Source organism: Podarcis muralis, chromosome 15 (genome assembly GCF_964188315.1).
Source record: "Podarcis muralis chromosome 15, rPodMur119.hap1.1, whole genome shotgun sequence".
NCBI lineage: Eukaryota > Metazoa > Chordata > Lepidosauria > Squamata > Lacertidae > Podarcis > Podarcis muralis.
Genome location: NC_135669.1, coordinates 8,962,050 through 8,983,112, shown reverse-complemented (window position 1 = coordinate 8,983,112; position 21,063 = coordinate 8,962,050). Strand labels below are relative to the sequence as shown.

At 42.3% G+C, this 21,063-nt stretch overlaps 1 protein-coding gene across 5 annotated transcripts in view; it reads right to left on the bottom strand.

Annotated features, from left to right (window-relative positions):
- UNC5D (unc-5 netrin receptor D) overlaps positions 1–21,063 on the bottom strand; it is a 422,213-nt gene that overhangs the window by 112,551 nt on the left and 288,599 nt on the right. For 3 of the 5 annotated variants that reach the window (XM_028707671.2, XM_028707672.2, XM_028707673.2), the window contains 3 exons: positions 12,580–12,760; positions 8,517–8,684; positions 3,931–4,095 (listed from right to left, as the gene is read on the bottom strand). In XM_028707671.2, coding sequence (XP_028563504.2) covers positions 3,931–4,095; positions 8,517–8,684; positions 12,580–12,760 — 514 coding nt within the window. The remainder of the gene's footprint in view (positions 1–3,930; positions 4,096–8,516; positions 8,685–12,579; positions 12,761–21,063) is intronic. The other 2 variants (XM_028707674.2, XM_028707675.2) reach the window with 1 other exon arrangement.

Below are 21,063 nucleotides of genomic sequence, written 5' to 3'. Positions count from 1 at the left end.
ACAAACTGCAATTATTTCAAAACGCAGTCACCAGGATGCCGGTAGGAGCAAAGCTGCCTCACCGCACTGTTGACTCATGTTAAGTTTGTGGTCCACTAGGACCCCTAGATCCTTTTCACATTTACCGTTGTCAGAAATAAACACAACTACTTTCTACATTCGTGTCTCTTGGCAAAAAGGGGAAAAAATATTTCCTTGACTCTTGGAGAGATGACTAGCTACAGGATCTCCAAAGCACAAAGTTTTCATTTTTCATTTCATTTTATTATTATTTTTTGCTTTGCTATGTTCCCAGCAGTGCATCCTTAACTTGGATCTTGATACAACACTAATCCTTTTGGAAAGAAATCTGCTATTTGAGCTTGTGTCTAGCAGCACAACTGGACAAAAGTCAAGGTTTTGTTTTCTACAAGCTTAAGCAAAAGGCAACATTTGAAGCCGCCCCTGTCTCAAGGACCTTCTGCTCTATCTGATGGGATTTAAACGCAAGCTTTTCACTAAAGCTAGTGGCTACATGAGGAGCAGATGCCTCTAACCAAACAAACAGTACACTAATAGGGGAGAAGATAGGAAGGGAAATGCCTAGGATCACCTTATGTAATATAGTTTCAATCAGCTGCAGAGCTGAGTTAAAGCACCCAAGCACAAAGGCCTCACTTTAGAGACTAGCCTGGGGGAATGTTGGTTTTCGAGTATGTGAGATGTGTTGCCATCAACAATCCTCTTTTTGCATTTTACTTTCTTTCAGTTTGGACATTCTACTGCAGTTCAGCTGCCACCAAATACTACCTAATTTGTCTCACTGTCCCATTATTTCATGCAATTTACACAAGTTAAAGTTAATTAACAATGTAATAGTTTCCACACCTTTAAATTCAATGCAAAGGAAATGCAGTTCAAATGACGGACAAAATGCCATTGATTACATATCATTTGCAGACTGAAAACAAGAATGAACGCCAGTCGGTATTGATTTCTGTTCTGGACATGGGATGAATAAATGAACATTGGTAATTTCCACTTCTTTTTCCATTTCCATTGGATTTCATGCCCCTGAAGATTTCCCATGAGGAAATGTAGCCCTCAGGCTGAAAAGCATTCCACCTTCCTGGCTAGGGCACCATCTGGTCTAGGACTAGGGCTGTGAGGAAAGACATGAAAATGAACTTCCAGAAGCTTCAGCAGCCTGCCTGACAGTGGGTTCCTCATCAGGACCAGCAAAAGCAGAACAATTTGTGCAAGATAAATGCAAGGAATCAGAATCTGAGTTACTCTGTCACAAAAACATGGTTTTTCCAGAACTGTAAAATATTAACAGGTATGGATCCAAACATTATACCGCTTAAATGAAAGTGAGGTTCTCGGTGGCAGCATTTGCTGTGGTTGTTCTGTCCAGCTGTGAGCAAGTATTTGGTTTATGGATGGCCACAGTTTTTTGGTCTTTCATCCCACAAGCAGCAAGTAGCTTTTACCCAGCAGTTTAAAAGGAAACTAGGCCAAATGGAATGTGTCCAGAGGAGGATTGGGAAGGAGACCAAGTCCTATGAGGAATGGTTGAAGGAGTTGGGCATGCTTGCCCCAGGGAAGAGACAATATGATGGCCATCTTCAAATGTCTGAAAGGCTGCCACCTAAGTGATAGATCAATTTTTGTTTTCTTTTGCTCCAGAGGAAAGGACACAAACCACTGAGTTTTAATTTCCAAGAAAGGGGATTTTGAGTCAACATTAGGAAGAAACTTCCTGGTGGAAATAACTGCTTTAACAGTGGAACAGATAAAAGGCGATAGATTCTTGTTTGCTAAATAGGCTGGGTGGCTATCTTTAAGGTGTGTAGTAGCAGTGGATTTCCAGCATCAGCAGGTGACTGGATGAGATGACATTTGAGGTCTCTTCCACCTCTATGACTCTGTGACGCATTTTAGCTAACATGCATAGTGCAAAAATACACATAGAAATACAGGGGTTTACCTAATGAGTACCCATAGCAAAGAGTTCATTTCTTGCACAGCAAGACAATCAAGCAGAAAACAGCATGATGGATTCATAGGAACAGAACTCAATAGATGTTCACAGGTCTGTATACCAAGGAGTCTCACTCTACAAGAACGATCATTGCTTGCAAGGGTTTAGTAACCTCTGCCCTGCAGGCCTATTTAGGCCTGGTATGAGTTCCAACTTAGCCTGCAAAGCCGTTTTCTCAAAACCACATCCACTTACCCCACACCTGACTTCACATGTGATGTCAGGCATGTGGCAGATAAGCGTGTGATTCCAACGGAACAATCAGGCACTTAAAGTGAGCTCCTGATGGTTCCTTTGCAAGTGGGGCTCACTGACAAGAGCTGATCAGCGCTGACAGCCAGACCCACTGGGATTGGCTGCACCAGCAAGTTCCGCATCAGGAACCTGCTAGTGCAGCTTAAGGGGCCTTGCTGTCAGCTTGCCAGTCTTCAGAGGGAAAATGTCAGTTTGCAGGCATGGTCTGAATCCGAACTGCCATCTGCAAACAAACTTCAAGGAGGCTTGCTCTGTCTGATCAGCTGATCAGCGATTACAGTGAGGCCCTTTGAAGTCGTGAAGTGGCAGAATGATAACAGCAGGTGATTGACAGGTGGATGGAGGCTCTTGCTTACAAGCAAGTAAGAAATCCTCAGTCCGGCAAGTAGCTGTGCAGGCTCAGCTGCAGATACGAGGCTCAAGAGTCATGGTATATCTGCTCAAGATGCTCAGAACTGGACAAAAGCAACGAAGACGTCCCAACAAGATTCCTGAACGCTGCCTGCCAAGTTTTAAAAGATGCGGTATAGCATGGCTCATCCATAAGACTCACTCGCCTTGCGGGGATGTCAGGATTGCAAACGTGTTTGGGCTTCTGTTCAGTTGCCGTCACCTCTGGTTCCGCCTCCCCACTCAGTTACCATAATTGTTTGTTGAGGGACATTTTACCAGATCCAATTCCAGCTATCGGTCGGTATCTCCTGTCCTAGATCTCTTTTCCAATTATTTCAATAAGTATTAATTGATGTTTCCCTACATCTAGAACTCCATGGGCTATGTGAATGCCTGAGCAGTGCCTTCAGCTAACCCCCAAACAGAATCAGAAATCTGCCTTATAACCAAGTAAGACCATTGGTCCATCTAGTTCAGTATTGTCTACAGTTCTCAAAATTTCTATCTCTAGCTCTCACTTCAGAGGACTGAGGCCCACCAATTGCAAAATGGTGATGGGGGAAGGCAGAGTTTGACACTGGCAATTACTAACATCCCTTTGTATTGATATTCAATCCGTTTTAGGAAATTGTTCTCTGTTTCTGATCCATGCCACTTGTACATTTCTTTTTATTCAATTTCTGCATCGATCCATATTTAAGGCTAGGGGAGAGAGACACCACTCAAAATTCTAATCTGCAAATTAGTTTGAGAGATGTGGATCAAGTTGATTCACGTAAGAATTTGCAAAGATCAAATTCTTCAAACATCCCCATTCCAAAATCAAAAGAGGAGTCTGTAGGTTCACTGCTAATCTGGACATACAAAGAACAGAAGGACATATCTTTCAGTCTGTGCGACCTTCCTTTGACACCATCTGTTTCTGAGCAACTGATATATGTTGGACCATCCCAAGTAATCATTGATAAATTATTCACCACAGGAGGAATCCAAAACTTCCCTTCCAGCCAATATAACCCTTTCTATGGACTTCAAAGGATTTGAGCTCCAAGCAAAAGACATCGGCAGAATGAATTTCAAAGCTATGAACACACACACACACACACACACACACACACACACACAGGTTCCTGTCGACTGATTTCACTGCAGACAACTCTCTCCAGTCTGCAACATGAATCATAGACTTGGCTGTGAGTCTTAATTTAAGGGACAGGGAGGGAGGAAAAAAACATTGACTTCCCATGAAAACTGTTTACCTTGAATGCAAAGTCCTTCAGTGCAGTTCTCTGACTCTTGGCTTGGACCTTCACAGAATTTCCCACCATTCCGCGGAGGTGGAGCACTGCATTCCCGGATCCTCATGTGCTCACACTCGGGACTGCAGACGGACCATTCACTCCACACCTCCCAGCCGCCATCCACTAAACAGAAAGGAAGGAATTCACTGCTGCTTTAAATGACAAATTGTTTGATCTAGAACTCGTTTGGGGCACTTTGGTAATATAGGTGAACTCCTATATAGGCAAGATAAATGAAATCCTTACCCCATCATTTCTCAAATTTATCCCAGTTTTCCCTTCCATTGGAAGGTGGTGGACACTCCATTATATGCTTGATTTTTTTTGTTTTGTTTTAAAAGCAGAGGTTACCTATCAGGGATGCTGTAATAGTGAATATTTTGCATCACCAAGGAGTTGGACTAGATGATATTTGAGGTCATTTTGAACTCTGTGGTTCCCTGATCCATCAAACCCAGATGTGAGAAACCTGTGGCTCTCCAGATGTTGTTTGCCCCAACTCCCATAATCCCTGCATTGGCCATGCTAGCTGGGGCTGATGGGAGTTGGTCCACCATCATCTGGAGGGATGCTGAGTCACCAGCCCTGATCTAGCCTGCAATCTGATTTATTTTATCTCCGTAATGTTCAACCAACCATAGATCACCTGCAAACTTTCTGCTCCTTATATCTAGAGCTCCCTCTTAAAACACACATGCAATGCCTTCAAACACTTCTTGGAATTCAACTTCTCCCACACAGTTATCAAGACAAACCCTTAATCCAATGGTGAGGAACTTTAGCCCTCTAATTCTTGATGGATTCCAAAGCCAATCAGCCCTAGCCAATGGTCAGGGATCATGGGAGGTGTAGTCCAGCAGTAATGTATAGGTCCTCCTGTCCAATGACTCATGGTTATATATTCTGTGTGTGTCCTCGGGAGGACCATTGGGATCAACAGACTTTGAGTAAAGTTTAATTTAACATAATCCAGTATCCCAATATCTTAGCAAAGCTAAGTCTAAATAGGTATAACTAATCTGAATACATAAACCTTGTTTTAGATCATGCATAAACTGCAGTGTCCCTCAGGCTTATATGCTCCTGCGCCCCAACTCCTCATCCCCAAGTAAGATGCAGAGAATGAAAGTTCAAAAGCTTACATTTTTGAACAAACCATTGTTCACCTCAGTATCTTGTTGGCAACTTGGAATCTATATTCTAGTTTAGGGGTAACCAACATGCTGTTTTCCAGATGTTGTGGAATCCCAGCCAGTATGGTCTGTGATCAAGGACAGGCATAGGGAAACTTGGCCCTTCAGATGTTTTGAGACTACAGTTCCCATCATCCCTGACTACTAGTCCTGTTTGCTAGGGATGATGGGAGTTGTAGTCCCAAAACATCTGCAGGGCTGAGTTTTCCTATGCCTGATCAAGGAGGATGGAAGCTATACTACAGCAACATAGCAGGTGTTTATAACTATCCCTGAGCTGCAACATTTCAGCTTATAGGAGGAAAACCTATGTTTGAATGCTTTGCTGTAGAATAATCCCCTAACCACAGAAAACTAGAATGTCAGGGACAACAGCAGGCTAGAACTCTTTTCCCTGACATTTGAATGTGCACAGAAGGTTTATATGTAACTATTAACTGAACACATAAAGCTGAATGGTCCATCTGTTTGTGTTATATACTAGACCTCAATTACACCATGCAAAAAAGGTGAATAAAATCTTTTTGCAGAGGGGAAAAAAACCTTGCAAAAAACCTAGTGAAGTTGAATTTAAAGCTCAAAACTGCTGTACAAGATTACATGTGCTAAAATTTATCTGCTATCAAAGAGAAGCCTAAATGGCTTCTTTTAGGTTGTATCTCTTCCCCAAAATTCTGTGCTATTTTCCTCTATTCATTTGGGCTGCAGCTACAATGTTTTTGAGAGGGAGAGAAAGATTGCCTGAAGCAAAAAAAGAAGGAGGAAAGAAACAGAACCAAAATTGATCTTGGGAGAAATGCTGACAGTTGGAGACTCGTTTTCAGACTAATTTGGAATCACAGGAAAGGGTTCACAGTTGACCAATTTTACATCATTTGCTTTCATCATTAACCAATAGAGAAATCTGCAATCACATGATGTCCCATGTCCACATGATGTAGAAGGAAAAGCAATTTGGAATGCAGAACATACCAAAATGTTTATTTCAGCAGAAAGGCGAGCTGATATATTGGGGTCCACAATTACTCTACTCAAGCCCCAAAGTAGGTCACAGGATGGGGCAGACCTACTGTGCTATCTTATTGGCAAGTGGGCTGCCATTGCTTACCAGGAAGGAGAGGTTGGAGCAGTGCAAACATGCCTGTGGAGGCAATCCTGCTTCTGCATTTGCACCGCACCAACCTCTTCTCCTGCCTAGTCAACAGTGACCCACTTGCTAGAAAACAAGCAAAGCGACTCCACTCAGCCCAACATGAGGTTTTTCAAACTTGACCAAAGCATGGTTGGCATTAGGTCTGAATAGTCCCTTAGAGTGAAGGGAATAGTAGTTAAAAAATCCAAGGTCCAATCAGCTCTAGGGGTTGAGATAATTCTGACATGTGCCTGAAACATGACAGCTAGCCTTGCAGTTCTCTTGCTAATACCCACAAGATATTCAGGATCAATATGTCTAACAACTGGCTTAGAACAGCTCACTTCCTGTCTTACAGTCTTTGCAACTCCCTGTTCAGCTCTTTTTCATGTTACCCGTGTCCCAATTATGCATGTTAACAGAGCCAGTTCAAAAGAAATGCTAGATTCAATAAATTCCAATTTAAAGCCTGTAGATATGAAACAGACACCCACAGTGTTCAATGAGTTTTAGATAATGAAACCTAAAGAAAATATGCATGCATTTTAAAAATTGGACAGTGCATATTGGTAAATTTTCTTTTTTTGGGGGGGGGGATCCTCACACATACAGGAAAACACAGAGATGACCATTGGCCATGCTCCCTGGTATATCATGTAATGGATTGTAGGCTAACATGTTTTTTAAAAAAGGAAAACATTTGTGATTTTTTTTAATCCTCATGAAAATTCATCAGCATTTTAGTGTCAACTAATAATACACACCTTTGTATGCAGTTTTCACCAATAAACACATTTTGAAAGCATTTTGCCTGAGTGTTTCTTCACAGATATATGCCTCAAAATGCACACTTTTCCCTAACAAATTTTTATATAAACTATTTGATTGTTAAAAAAAAATCACCAAAAAGAAAAAAAAGAAAGAGTATGAATTTCCAAGGACAGCGTATATCATTTCATGCATTGTTTCAGAAACTGTTGTCTTTAGGTACGTCTGCATGAGAATGTAAAATGAACTGAATTTATTTTGCATCCCTACCCTCAGGTGACTTTGCATATTGCAAAGAGCTCAGGAGGATAACAGCCCCATCTCCCCAACTTCAACCATGGGCCTGTGAACCATTTATTATTATTATTATTATTATTATTATTATTATTATTATTATTATTATTATTCCAAAAATTTCATTGATTTTAACAGATATAACATATAAAACATACAAAAGAAAACACATTACAATACTACAAGAAAGAAAGAAAAAACAAAAATAAGAACACATATTCCTTCTAAAGTTCATTTTAAAATCCATTGTTAACTGACTTCCTCAAATGCCCCCTAACTGAGTTTCCTTGTAGCAGTTTTCCAAGATCATCTTTAACAGTTAACTGGGCCTGTGAACCATTTAAATGTAGGCCTGTCAGACCTCACCCCATTGGCTCTGCTCCACAAGGCCTCCTCTCTCCTCCACTGTTACCTGGGGCAGCCATTCCACCAGGCTGCCTCAGTGGGAGAGTTAAGACCCAGGGCTCATGTCTCCAGCTCTGCCAGAGGCTTAGTTCCATTAGGCACCTCCTGCCTCTGAACTGTGCCAGGTGATCATTAGAAGAACAGCTGTTTAGAAACTGGTGCCTGTGTCTGGATTCTGATTTTCCTCTTCCCTCCCAGTCCCTTTTAATAATAATAATAATAAATTTTATTTATATCCCGCCCTCCCCAGCCGAAGCCGGGCTCAGGGCGGCTAACAACACTAAAACAGTACAACATTATAAATACATTCTAAAAATTAATTAATTGCCTTGTGTGGTCTGTGTGTTTAGATTGTAAGCCAGCAGGTAGGGACTGTCTTGCTTTGACTGTACGTAAGTCACCCCAGGCTCACTAGAAGGACAGATTGTGAAGCTGAGGCTCCAATACTTTGGCCACCTCATGAGAAGAGAAGACTCCCTGGAAAAGACCCTGATGCTGGGAAAGATTGAGGACACAAGGAGAAGGGGAAGACAGAGAACGAGATGGTCGGATAGTGTTCTCAAAGCTACCAGCATGAGTTAGACCAAACTGCGGGAGGCAGTGGAAGACAGGAGTGCCTGGCGTGCTCTGGTCCATGGGGTCACGAAGTGTTGGACACGACTAAACAACTAAACAACAACAACAACGTCACCCCAGGAGCCTTTTAGGCTTCATTACTCTAAATAAATAGTAATAAATACCATCTTTCTCACCAGGGCACAGTGAAGTGCAGGTAATTTTCTGCACAGACATTCCCTCGCAGAAGGCGCCTCCGTTGAGAGGAGCTGGGTTTGTACAGGTCCGTGACCTCTTCTGCCATCCTCTGCCACATCGTACGTTGCAGTTGGACCACTCGGTCCATGAAGACCAGCCCCCATTCACTGCAACCAGAACACATATAGGGAGGTGGGGGAGTAGGGAGGAGATGGAGATCACATTAACATTTGAAAAGAACAAACCTTCATTTCATGCCCTTCCATTCTCAAGCTCTCTTTTTAAGAGAAGAAAAAAGTTCCTGCATGTTAAATTCCAAAGCTCAGTTGTAGACACTGCTGCCTAAATAACACTGGGATGCAATTATCTAAAGAACTTGGTGTCAATGTGTGGTCATGTTTGAAGGAGGCAGACTCATATGCCAGGAGGTGCTGAGGATGACAGGGAGATGGTTTATGAGAAAGGAGAGGCTACCACCCTAATTCTCTCCAAACACATTCCACTTAAGGCACAATCAGATTCCCCAAAAGGCAAAAAATAATAATAATGAGCCGAGGTTGTCTAGGCATCTATCTGACTTAATGAAATATAATTCTGCACTTTAAAGAGAACAAAGGCAGCCAAGCACAAAAGAGGCAGGAAACTTTCTCCTCCAGTTCAGATATGGCTGTTTGAAAAGCAACATTAGGGGTCCATACTAAGTTTGATTAACAAGCTCTCCTATAGAGAAAGAGCTGTTACAAGGAACCATAGATGCACAATTTTATTTTGACTGACCCTTGGTGGGAGGAACTTCCCCTCCCACCAAGGGCCACATTACCTTGAGGGTAATCTGCCGAGTGCCACATGAAAGTCCCCTGTCTGAAACCTTAGAGAGTAATTGCCAGTCAGGGCAGACAAGACTGAGCTACATGGACCAATGGTCTGCCTGGGTAGAAAGTATCTTTTCCATGTGGCAACATCCAGATCCTGAACCATCTGCTTTGCATGAAGAAATTCAGTCCCCAGCATCTTCAGGTAGGTCTGGGAGAGACCCCCGTCTGAAACCGTGGAGAGTCACTGCTAGTCTGACTTGGTATAAGGCAATTTCCTATGCTCCTATCTCTGCCACCCTCCCTCTGCTTTAAATGAATATTGCAAATGGGGCCCTGGGTAATTCTTTTTTAGTATTTGCTTATTTGTTACGCGGGTGGCGCTGTGGGTAAAAGCCTCAGCGCCTAGGGCTTGCCGATCGAAAGGTCGGCGGTTCGAATCCCCGCGGTGGGGTGCGCTCCCGTTGTTCGGTTCCAGCGCCTGCCAACCTAGCAGTTCGAAAGCACCCCCGGGTGCAAGTAGATAAATAGGGACAGCTTACTAGCGGGAAGGTAAACGGCGTTTCCGTGTGCTGCGCTGGCTCGCCAGAGCAGCGATGTTACGCTGGCCACGTGACCCAGAAGTGTCTCCGGACAGCGCTGGCCCCCGGCCTCTTGAGTGAGATGGGCGCACAACCCTAGAGTCTGTCAAGACTGGCCCGCACGGGCAGGGGTACCTTTACCTTTACCTTTTATTTGTTACATTTCTTTCTCATCTCTCCACCAAATGGCCCTCCAAGGTGGCTAACAGCAATAACATATAAATTGAGATCAGTTTTGTCTAGGAAAATCCAGAGGCGGGAGATTGAGCAAACAGTTGGCCATCTTTATTAACTTCGGTGTGTCTACTCTGAGTAGAACTTGCATTGGATGCAACACAAAGAGTCTTCTGGCACCTTAAAGGTGAACTAATTTACTATTGCATTAATTTTCATGGATTATGGTCCATTTCATCAGTAGCATGAAGTGTTATCCTGAATTTTAGGTGTATATATACACTTGGCAGATTGTGAAGTGAGGTCAAGGGGAAATGTAATGCAGAAAATGTACAGACAGTGATAATTAACAGTGGTTATTCATAAAATAGTTGCCTGTGACATTGAGAACTGTTTAGGGAATCAGCGTTGTTAAGTATGTAATTATCACTGTACTTTTCTGCATTTCATTTCCCTCTGAACCCACTTTTACTACCACCCCCCCAAAAAAACCCCCCAATGTGTCTATCTGAACACACACCTGGATAAAATGGCTTAAATCTAATGAAGTGGAATATACTGTATAAAAGATTATGCCATAATAAAATTGTTTGTTTTTAACTTGCCACAAAATCCATTTTATTTTTGCCATAAAACACCCCCTTAAGAACTGAGGCTGTCCATGGGCCAAGAACGACTCGCCATCTGTTCTCTTTGAACTTAGTTGCCTGTTTGTGGTCAGTCTTGCAGTTGTTTGTGGGGGGTTTTAAGACCCCCACACTTCCTTTTTCTTTTCTTTTCTTTTCTTTTCTTTCCCCCTTTTATTTCATAGTGAATGCCATCCTTCAAAAAAAAACAACAACAAAAAAAAAAAAACAAGAACCCAACCACAACCAAAGACACACAATGATTCAGCACTTGGAATGAAGTAGCTCAGTCCAAAGAAGTTTACTGAACTAGTTGAAAAGTCTCTGACCTACATCTGAAAATAGCTCCCATGCTTTTCTTTTTAAAAAGTGCTTCAATCAGACATCTAGGGAAAAAAGTTAGAAAGCAAAGTGTGGAGACAATTTCCTAAAGCTTATTGGGCAGATATGGAGACATTGCTATTGCTAAGGATGTTTAGACATTTAATCACTGCTGCTAAGCAATCAGAAGGAAGCAATGTGAGGCACTTCCCATATATTTCCTGGTGAAGAGATTTGTTCTCTTCCAACAGGAGCAGTGCATTTTAGACCTGTGTGACTGGCATACATTAAACAGGGTAATTCTTTTCTGTTATGGAAACACAATTATGGGGGAAGCTTCACTAGTTGATATTCAGTCTTAAAAATGTCTCACTTGTGTGGCCTCTGATTTGCTTTTGAACCCAATATTTCAGCACAACAGCTTGTAACATTCTGAATGCTGTTTTATAAAAAAATATTTTGCAGAGGATAAACTTATTTTGAATTAAAAAGAAATCACCCAGATGAACTCAGACCGAAACAGTTTGTTTTGTAAAAGTATGAACTTAAATAGGAATGAGTTCCTTTTTGGAATGCATGAACTTGAAATAGAACTAGTTCCTTTCTAATTGACACTTTCTAAGCACTCTAGTGAACATTGTCGCCAAGTCAGTTCAGTAATTAGTTATTTCACATATTCAGTTAGCACTATGTATTGGAGCTTGCCAGTTTGTAATGGCTTTTTAGTGAAATAGGTGTTATCAAGGAGGTGTGCTCCCAAGTATTCTCGTGAATTTCTGGGACTGCCAATCAAACAATGGGGTTTAAAAGCTTTTCTTTAATGGCTTTTAAATTGATCTTGCTATTAACTGTTTATTCTATTCACTAATTAAAATGCATATCACAATTTCTTGGTCCAAATTATATTTTTAGAAGAGCGAAGGAGGGGTTTTCTACTAATCATTAATCACAGATAAGTCTTTGGGGGAGGGGGGGTGGAATCCAAAAATACCACGCAGTCTCGATCCAAGGAGTCCCTTTTCACATGTACAGTGGAAGCACCTTCTAAACTCTGCTTCAGTCTTGTGAAGGAGGAACATACATTCATTTCATGATCAATAGAATAATGAAACAAATGTAACTAAAATGAATTCCTTCCCATTCACAAACTGAGTTCAGAAGGGGTCTAAGCATTTCTTCCAATCTTGAATTCATTTACTTTTTGTTTTGTTTTGTATCTCCTAAATGCTGCAGGTAGATCAATCGGACTGTCTGATGCTTTTGTTTACTTGTGTTTCTGTGAAGAGAAAACACACAGAGAGACAAGTAAAAGTGTCAAACAATCTGATAAGTCTTCTTATCTCCATAGAACCCACTAGTTATGCCAAGCCCAAGCCCTAGAAATAATGCTTATACTTAATGATAGTGTTATTATTATTATTATTTCTTAATGAAATTTGTATACTGCCTTTCATCTGAAGATGACAGGGCTGTTTAACTTGTGAACTGTACCAATCAACAGGTTGGCATTTGCAAGCTAAGAAGTTATAGCATTTGACACCCACTGACCGTACACCACAACAGTGGCTGACAGGCTTCTTCTCTTGGCAACTATGTTGGCTGCCATACATGTGTAGTTCCCAGAATCAGAGAGGCGCGCTTGGCGGATGATCAGGTTGTGATCTGCTCGGGTGTCAATGTTCGCATCCTGCTCAGCATCAACGGGTTCTTCATTCTTCAGCCATTCTACCTGGAGAGATAAAACATGAAGGGTGGATTAATGGGATGGATTTGCTTTATTTATATCCCACCTCTCCAAGAACTGAAGATGATGGATAACATTAGTCACTTACTGAAACTGATTGGCAGTACAATCAGGGCAGACAGAGGAAAGCATATTTCCGTATCGTATGTTCATTGTATAAAATTTACTGCTACAATTTGCAAGGGGGTTAGACAAATTCATGCACAACAGTGATCAGTATTGGGCCAAGACATTTTGCTACCTGAGGCAAAGTGCAAAGATGGCAGCCCTCCATTCCACATACAGAAGCCACCTGGACTAAGCTAGCACACTTGAGGGCAACAAAGTAGTTATGCTGGTACAGGGCAGACTAAATGGCACACATAGCTCTGCCCTGCAGCATTTGAGGGCTGAGGGGGGCTATCTCCACTGCCTCTTAGCATCTGCTGCCTGAGGAAATCAGTACACTTTGCCTAATGGTGGGCTTGGCTCAGTCAACAATGATGGCTATATGGAACTTCCATGTTCAGAGACACCATGCCAATGAATATCAGTTCAAACAAGTTACAGCACTTCACATCCACTGAGGAGGCAACAGCAGGTCAGACCTGCTACCTTCATGACCTGCTTTTGGACTTCCTGGAATAATCTAGTTAGACATTATGGAAAAGAAGATGTTATGCTCAATGCACCTTTGATAACATTTAGAAGTACTGTTCTTAAATGAAAGATTAATCCACAGCTGTCCTTAAGGGCCTTTTCACACATTGGGTGATATCCAATTAATGTGTCCCATTAGGTCCAGAATTTCTACTTGCACAATGGGACTTTCCCCCATCACCCCCTGTACATTTCTCCCAATCTGTAAGAGCAGGTTGGGGAAACCCCTAGAACATATTTAGGGGGTGCACAGGGTAAGGAAAGTGGGAACACCTTGTTGCAAAATCCTGGAACTGACAGGATTGTTATTTGGTGATATTTGAGTTCTAACTGCTGCAATTTTTTTGCATGTATATGAATACACCTTACTTTTTATTTCAGAATTTATCTAAAATTGTGAAGCATGAATGTTACCAATAGACTGCAACAAGAAAATCAGAAATATACAAACATATAGAAGTAGAAACGAACTGAGTAATCAAAGGTGGACAAAAATGAGAGGATGCCTATCCGCATTAAACAAATTTAGTCAAAATCTAGAGGAATGATATTAACCAATTAATATCCTACCCTCATTTGGCAATTATGCTCACTTTCTCTCAACTACTTCACATATTTATTGTGAGGATAAGCTGTGTTGGCAGTCCCAAGATCCTTGAAGGAGGAGTATGATAAACATTTTTAAAAAAATTGGTACCATGGGATTTCTTTAGTCACAAAACAACCAATGCCTGCTGAATGATGGAGATCACAAACAAATGTGGGATATCTTCAGAGCAAGAGAAGCAAACCCTTCTTATGTTCCTTCCTTCCTAATAAAACTGAAACAATGGGCAGATATGGCCATAATGCTAAACCAGTCTTTAGGCTCTCATCTTCACCCCACCTCCTCTAGCTTGACTGCAAGGAGTCTGACAGTTTTTGCATCCTTTTCTGATTAACCACAGCTTGCCATCTTACCCCAAAGCAGTCAAACTGTGATTGATCTTAACTACTGTTAGTTGAAGCAAGCCAAGTTCAAATGAGGGTTCATGAAGCCGGCTTGTTTCAAGTGTCCACTGCAGTTTATGATTGAAATGGCATGCCAAACACAACCTAAACTGGAGGCAGAAGCTTCAGGTCGCCTCCTTCTCACTGCCATGCATGACACAAGCCTGAGGCTCATTTTGGTTTGTCTTTTTAATGATAAACCAGGGATGAGGAACCTGTAGTCTTCCCAGGTGTTATTTGACTCCAGCTCCTAGCAATCCCCACTATCATGACCACGGTCATGGATGATGGAAGTTAAAGAAGTCCATCAATATCTGGTGGGTCACTGCTTCCCTAACCCTGCGGTAAACTATGGCTTAGTATTACATGCAAACTAGGCCAGCCTCTTAGAACAGAGTTGTGGTGAGGGACTCCCCAGCCTCCCTCTAGACTTGAAGCAGAAAGAAGCCTCAAGCTTCCTAATATTTCATATACATCTTTCAGAAGCAACAAGCTGTGGATCTCATATACATATGAATTCCCGGAAACACTGACAAAATATTATTTCACTCTGGAGCTGGCACAAAGCTGCTTAAACTAAACCACACAGAGCTAATTGGCATTGCAGAGCAGGTAAATTTCAAGGCAGAATCAGCTGTCTCCATCAAAATATGAGAGGGCTCAGGATCCAGGTTCAGTGGCAGGTCTTTCTGCAGATCCACAAGAATGAGCAAAAGGCAGTGAAGTAACAATTTATTTCCATGTCTCAAACTCAGACAGATAACCTCAGCTGGAAACCAGGAGAAGAAGGGCTTGTAACGTGCAGGTAATCAGCTTATGGATCTGCAGGCTACAGGCATTCATTAGCACACTGTTCTGTGCAGATGGTTGGCAATTTGTAGATTTTCTAGTTTATAAACAAATCTGCGGCCACCGACCATCACAGCCAATTAGACTCCATGCCAAGCAGCAGGCTCTTTTTGCAATGCCATCCGTCACGTTGGTTAGCTAGGGACAGAAGGAGCAAAAACAGACTTACCCTGCACTCCTCACATCTCTGCAAGATGACACTGTTGGGAGGGAGTGGAGGGGGAAACAAACAGCAAGGAATTTGCAATGATGAGGCAATGTTACATTATATTTATGCACAATGGCATACCATCTAACAAGCCATGAGTGAATTGCATGATCCTTGGGTTTCGCCCAAAGTCACCAGGCAATAATACAGAGATAGTCAACATGATGCTCTCCAGATGTTGGTGGATTACAGATCCCATCATCCCTGATCACTGACCATTTGGCTTAGGCTGGTGGGAGTTGTAGTCCCGGGTCTTCTTAGCTAATGTCTGTTTTCATTTAGATCTTCACCACCACAAACTCTGGCTTTTTCCACTCTCTCTGGCAGAAACTCATGAACCGCATAAGAAAGGTCAAAATTGTACCTATGGGGTATTTCCCATCTTGTCTCCACATGTCAGGGACTGGGCAGAGGAGGAATGGTGGAGACTGCCTCCCCAGCTTGACCCTTCGAGGGAGGAGGAAGAGGAAGACAGTTTAGGTTTACCACAGGGGTTTGAGGGAGGTCACAGCTCAGAGGAAGGTGAGGGGGAAAGTTGGGAAATAATGGGAGAAGAGGAGGAAGCACTAGGGGGGCAACAGCTGATGGACACTGTCTTTAGAAAGCATTCCAGACACCCCCTCACTCAGAACTCAGCGAGCCTTGAAGGTAGACCCTTGAAAGAGAGCAAAGAGCTCAGACAGAAGGCACTTCTGAATGAGAAAGTGGGAGATTCATGCAGGACAGCGCCATTATCCAAGAGGCTGGGTTCTATAGCCTCTCTCTGTAAATACTGAATAAAAAGTGGATGGTAAGAAACATTTCCTTGTCTTTGTACGTTCCTGGGCAATTGGCCAGGAGTTGCTGGCAGCAGCCTGACACCACACTGCAGAGAGCAACTATGAGATCATTGCACTCAGGAAGACCGGGCCATTCCTTCTTCCCTTAGTATCCCTCTTGGGTGTTGGCAGAGAGAATCTTCTTGGTAGTTCCACCACCCTCAGAAGTTCAGGGAATGCCAGCCTTGGAGAGGGCATTATGGCAGCCCCTAAATTGTGGACCTCCATCCCCACAGTGGTGCACTTGGCACCTTAAATAGTTTCTGCCATATGCTGATGATGTGCCTCTTCAACATGACATTTGTTGCCTTTGGCCCCATCCACACTAAACATTTAAAGCAGCATCATAGCATTTTTAACAGTCACAACTCCCCCCCCCAAAAAAAAAAAAATCCGTGCAAACGGCTGTTTGTAATGGGTGTTGATGATGATGATGATGATATAATAATAAAATCATAATCATAATCATCATATTTTATTTATACCCCGCCCATCTGGCTGGGTTTCCCCAGCCACTCTGGGCAGCTTCCAGCAAAATATTAAAATACAATAGTCTGTTGAACATTAAAAGCTTCCCTAAACAGGGCTGCCTTCAGATGTCTTCTAAAAGTCTGGTAGTTGTTTTTCTCTTTGACATCTGGTGGAAGGGCATTCCACAGGGCAGGTGCCACTACCAAGAAGGCCCTCTGCCTGGTTCCCTGTAACTTCGCTTCTCACAGTGAGGAAACCGCCAGAAGGCCCTCGGAGCTGGACCTAAGTGTCCGGGCAGAACGATGGGGGTGGAGACGCTCCTTCAGGTATACAGGACCGAGGCCATTTAGGTCTTTAAAGGTCAGCACCAACACTTTGAATTGTGCTCAGAAACATACTGGGAGCCAATGTAGGTCTTTCAAAACCGGTGTTATGTGGTCTTGGCGGACACTCCCAGTCACCAGCTAACTGCTGCATTCTGGATTAATTGCAGTTTCCGGGTCACCTTCAAAGGTAGCCCCACATAGAGTGCATTGCAGTAGTCCAAAGAGATAACTAGAGCATGCACCACTCTGGCAAGACAGTCCGCGGGCAGATAGGGTCTCAGCCTGCGTACCAGATGGAGCTGGTAAACAGCTGCCTTGGACACAGAACTGACCTGCGCCTCCATGGACAGCTGTGAGAGTTGCTGGGAGACTCACAGAGCTGTAATTCTAAGAGCGTTTAAGTTCAGTTATGTAATTATATTGGCTTATCTGTATTGTTTTATATACCATGCTGTATGGATTGATTTTTCTTTTTTCTTTTTGGTACTTACTGATAAAACAGTTTAGAATTCTTCCTGCAATGTTTTGAATTGTCACATTTATTGTTCATTTGATATGTCATCAGCCACTTTGGGAATAAACAAATGAAAAAGTGGCACAAAAATAAATAGAGGATGGTGATGAAATCTGGGGGGGGGGGTGTCTTTCTCAGAATTATGTTCACTGCTGCCAGGAACCACAAAACAACACAAAATAAGTAAAGTGATTTTTTTTAAAAAAAGCTCAATTCAGGATGAACTGTGCCTTTAATTATTACTTACTTATTTACATGGAACCCTTTCACAGGATGAAACATGCACACCTCCCAATTTCTACATTTAGTAGGGGCAAAAAAGGAATGCAACTCTCTCCACCACCATAACCACCCATCCTAGGCAGAAAGACTATTCCTAATTCAACTGACCCAATAAAGGCCACAATAAAATTGAAATGCAAGGGCACAATTACAAAAATCATATGCAGCAATATCATATAAATTCACCCCAAACATAGAAGCCTCCCGTTCCTTCTCCAGAATGTATTCTCATTAATTTAATTTAAATATTAAAAATTTTAAATGAAGAAGCTTATTCTGAAAAAAACAAAAATGGCCATCTGGCATGGATGCTTTAGCTGAGATTCCTGCATTGCAGGGGGTTGGACTAGATGACCCTCGGGTCCCTTCCAACTCTACAATTATATGATTCTAACTCTAGCAATGCTTACAAATAAAACCAACACATCCCCTAAAGGCAAGCATAGGCACAAATATAACCAAAGGGAATGAACAATGACCTCCACCCCAAAAGGTGGCTGTCTCCATTAAATTTGGCTCAGTAATATTCTACATTTTTTGAAATGTGTTTGGGGGGGGAGTTATTGTTTCGTTTTTGTTTTAACTATTTATTTGTGCTTTGACCTTGTATTTGATCTTGGGAAGTGCCTCGAGATCTTATGATGATGATGATGATGATGATGAAGAAGAGTTTGGATTTGATATCCCGCTTTATCACTACCCGAAGGAGTCTCAAAGTGGCTAACAATCTCCTTTCCCTTCCTCCCTCACAACAAACACTCTGTGAGGTGAGCGGGGCTGACAGACGTCAGGGGAGTGTGACTAGTACCCAGTAGTTGCATGTGGAGGAGAAAGGAATCGAACCCTGTTCACCAGATTACGAGTCCACTGCTCTTAACCACTACGCCACACTGAAAGGAGATATATAAATCTATTAAATAAATAAATGCATGCATGCATACAAAAACCATGACCATATGTTTATGCTGCTTTTTTTCTTCCCTCAAAGAACTCAGTATTTCATGGGTGAGAGAGATCTATTGTTTTGCCAAGTCTCGTTTTTCTTTTTTCTTTTTCTTTTTGTGAGATTAGTCGAGAGAAAAATGTTTACGTAAGTGTGCAGCATTTAAAAAGAATGATGGTCTGAGCAAAGAGAGAACGTTAAGCAGAAGGGACATAAAGCCAAAAGCTCTGAGAGATATGGGGCCAGATGATGATTTGTAAGGGAGAGCGTGGGGCATCGTGCACTTTATATTTGTGTGTTTGGGATTACTGCAGCCCCTTCTTGAATTGCATTTGCATTGATTTGCCCAGCCTCCCAAGAAAAGAATTGGCGCTAATCTCACATGCTGCTGCCTGCCATAGTTGTCCAGTGCTTCTAGAGAAGCTGAACTTCAAATAGGCTTCTTTCAAGCATGAGCAGCAACTGTTTGTCCCTGCTTTGTTCATTTTATTATTTCCAGTAGTTTTGAGTTCCCTTCGGAGGATGTCTCCACAGGAGACAAAAATGAAAAAGAGCGGAGGGAGAAGAAGAGGTGTGAGAGGCTTTGCCGAATTTCCATATCTGAATGGAAACAGGAACTGCAGCTTTAACCTAGAAAGAGAGAGACTAAAGATTCATTAGTATTGAACTCCTTTTTGCTTTATCATGGGTCGCTATTGTGCAAATTGTTCGTAATGGTCTGAAAAATACAGTCATTTCCCTCCAGGATTAGGCTGTCTGAAGATTTTAATGCTTGGATCATGAACTAAATTTCAGAATAAAGGTCTATAACACACTCTAAATTTATCACACACCCCCCTTCCACCTTGAAATCAGGCATGCTCAGAATTTAAATACTCTTATCAAGCGCTACCAAATCACAAAATGAACTATGAAGAAAATGCAGGGCTAGATGTGGATTAGCTCCACTTCCATATATATAGAGCACGGCAATAAATACATGAGCCTAATCATAAATTTGCTCCAATTATGTCCAGTTAGGAAAGAGCTTCGTCGCGCTGGCCACGTGACCCGGAAGTGTCTCCGGACAGCGCTGGCCCCCGGCCTCTTAAGTGAGATGGGTGCACAACCCACATTGCAGGTAAGGGAGTCAGGATTAGCACTATCCATTTGCTTAATAGGTCCATGGATATACATCTTTGCATTGATTCTCCAAATGTTGCAGGTGAAGGAGAATCAACTAGGCATGAATTTGACAAAGGAGGACTTCGGTGATCCTTAAGATAATGAACTCAATATTACACTTGGTCTATGTAAAATTAATCAAATTAATGTAACACATGTGAATTAAATCAAATGACTTTATGTCAACTTAAGCCTCACTTACTCCCTGGAACAGGGGCCAGCAAACCTTTTCAGCAGGGGGCTGGTCCACTGTCCCTCAGACCTTGTGGGGGGCCAAACTATATTTGGGGGGGGGGAATGAATGGAATTCCTATGCCCCACAAACAACCCGGAGATGCATTTTCAATAAAAGCACACATTCTACTCATGTAAAAACAACAGGCAGGCCCCACAAATAACCCAGAGATGCATTTTCAATAAAAGGACACATTCTACTCATGTAAAAACACGCTGATTCCCAGACCGTCCGCGGGGCCAGATTTAGAAGGCGATTGGGCCGGATCTGGCCCCTGGGCCTTAGTTTGCCTACCCATGCCCTGGAAAGTTTACATAGGACTATAGCATGAATATCCCCCATGCCTATTTCCCACCCTCACCTCCAGAACAGAACTGTCCATCTTCCAGAACACCAGGTAACTGGAATGCAAGAAGGCACTGTTTTTCATCAAGCCCTAGATATTTCATGCAGCACTGTTTCCATTCCACTGCAGTTCATCTTTTGCCCAAAACTACATTACAGTGGTGCCTCGCAAGACGAAATTAATCCGTTCCGCGAGTCTCTTCGTCTTGTGTTTTTTTCGTCTTGTGAAGCACGGCTATTAGCGGCTTAGCGGCTATTAGCGGCTTAGCGGCTATTAACGGCTTAGCGGCTTTAAGAAAAAGGAAACAAACTCACAAGAACTCGCAAGACGTTTCTTGCGAGGCATTCGTCTTGCGGGGCACCACTGTATTCGCCTCACCGTCTGCTATGGCAAATTATGTAATTAATTACATAAACAATGTTGTTATTCCACCTCAATCATTTCAATGCAAAGGAAACACAATGCAAATGGGAGGCGGGGACATAATTAATTATCTATCATTT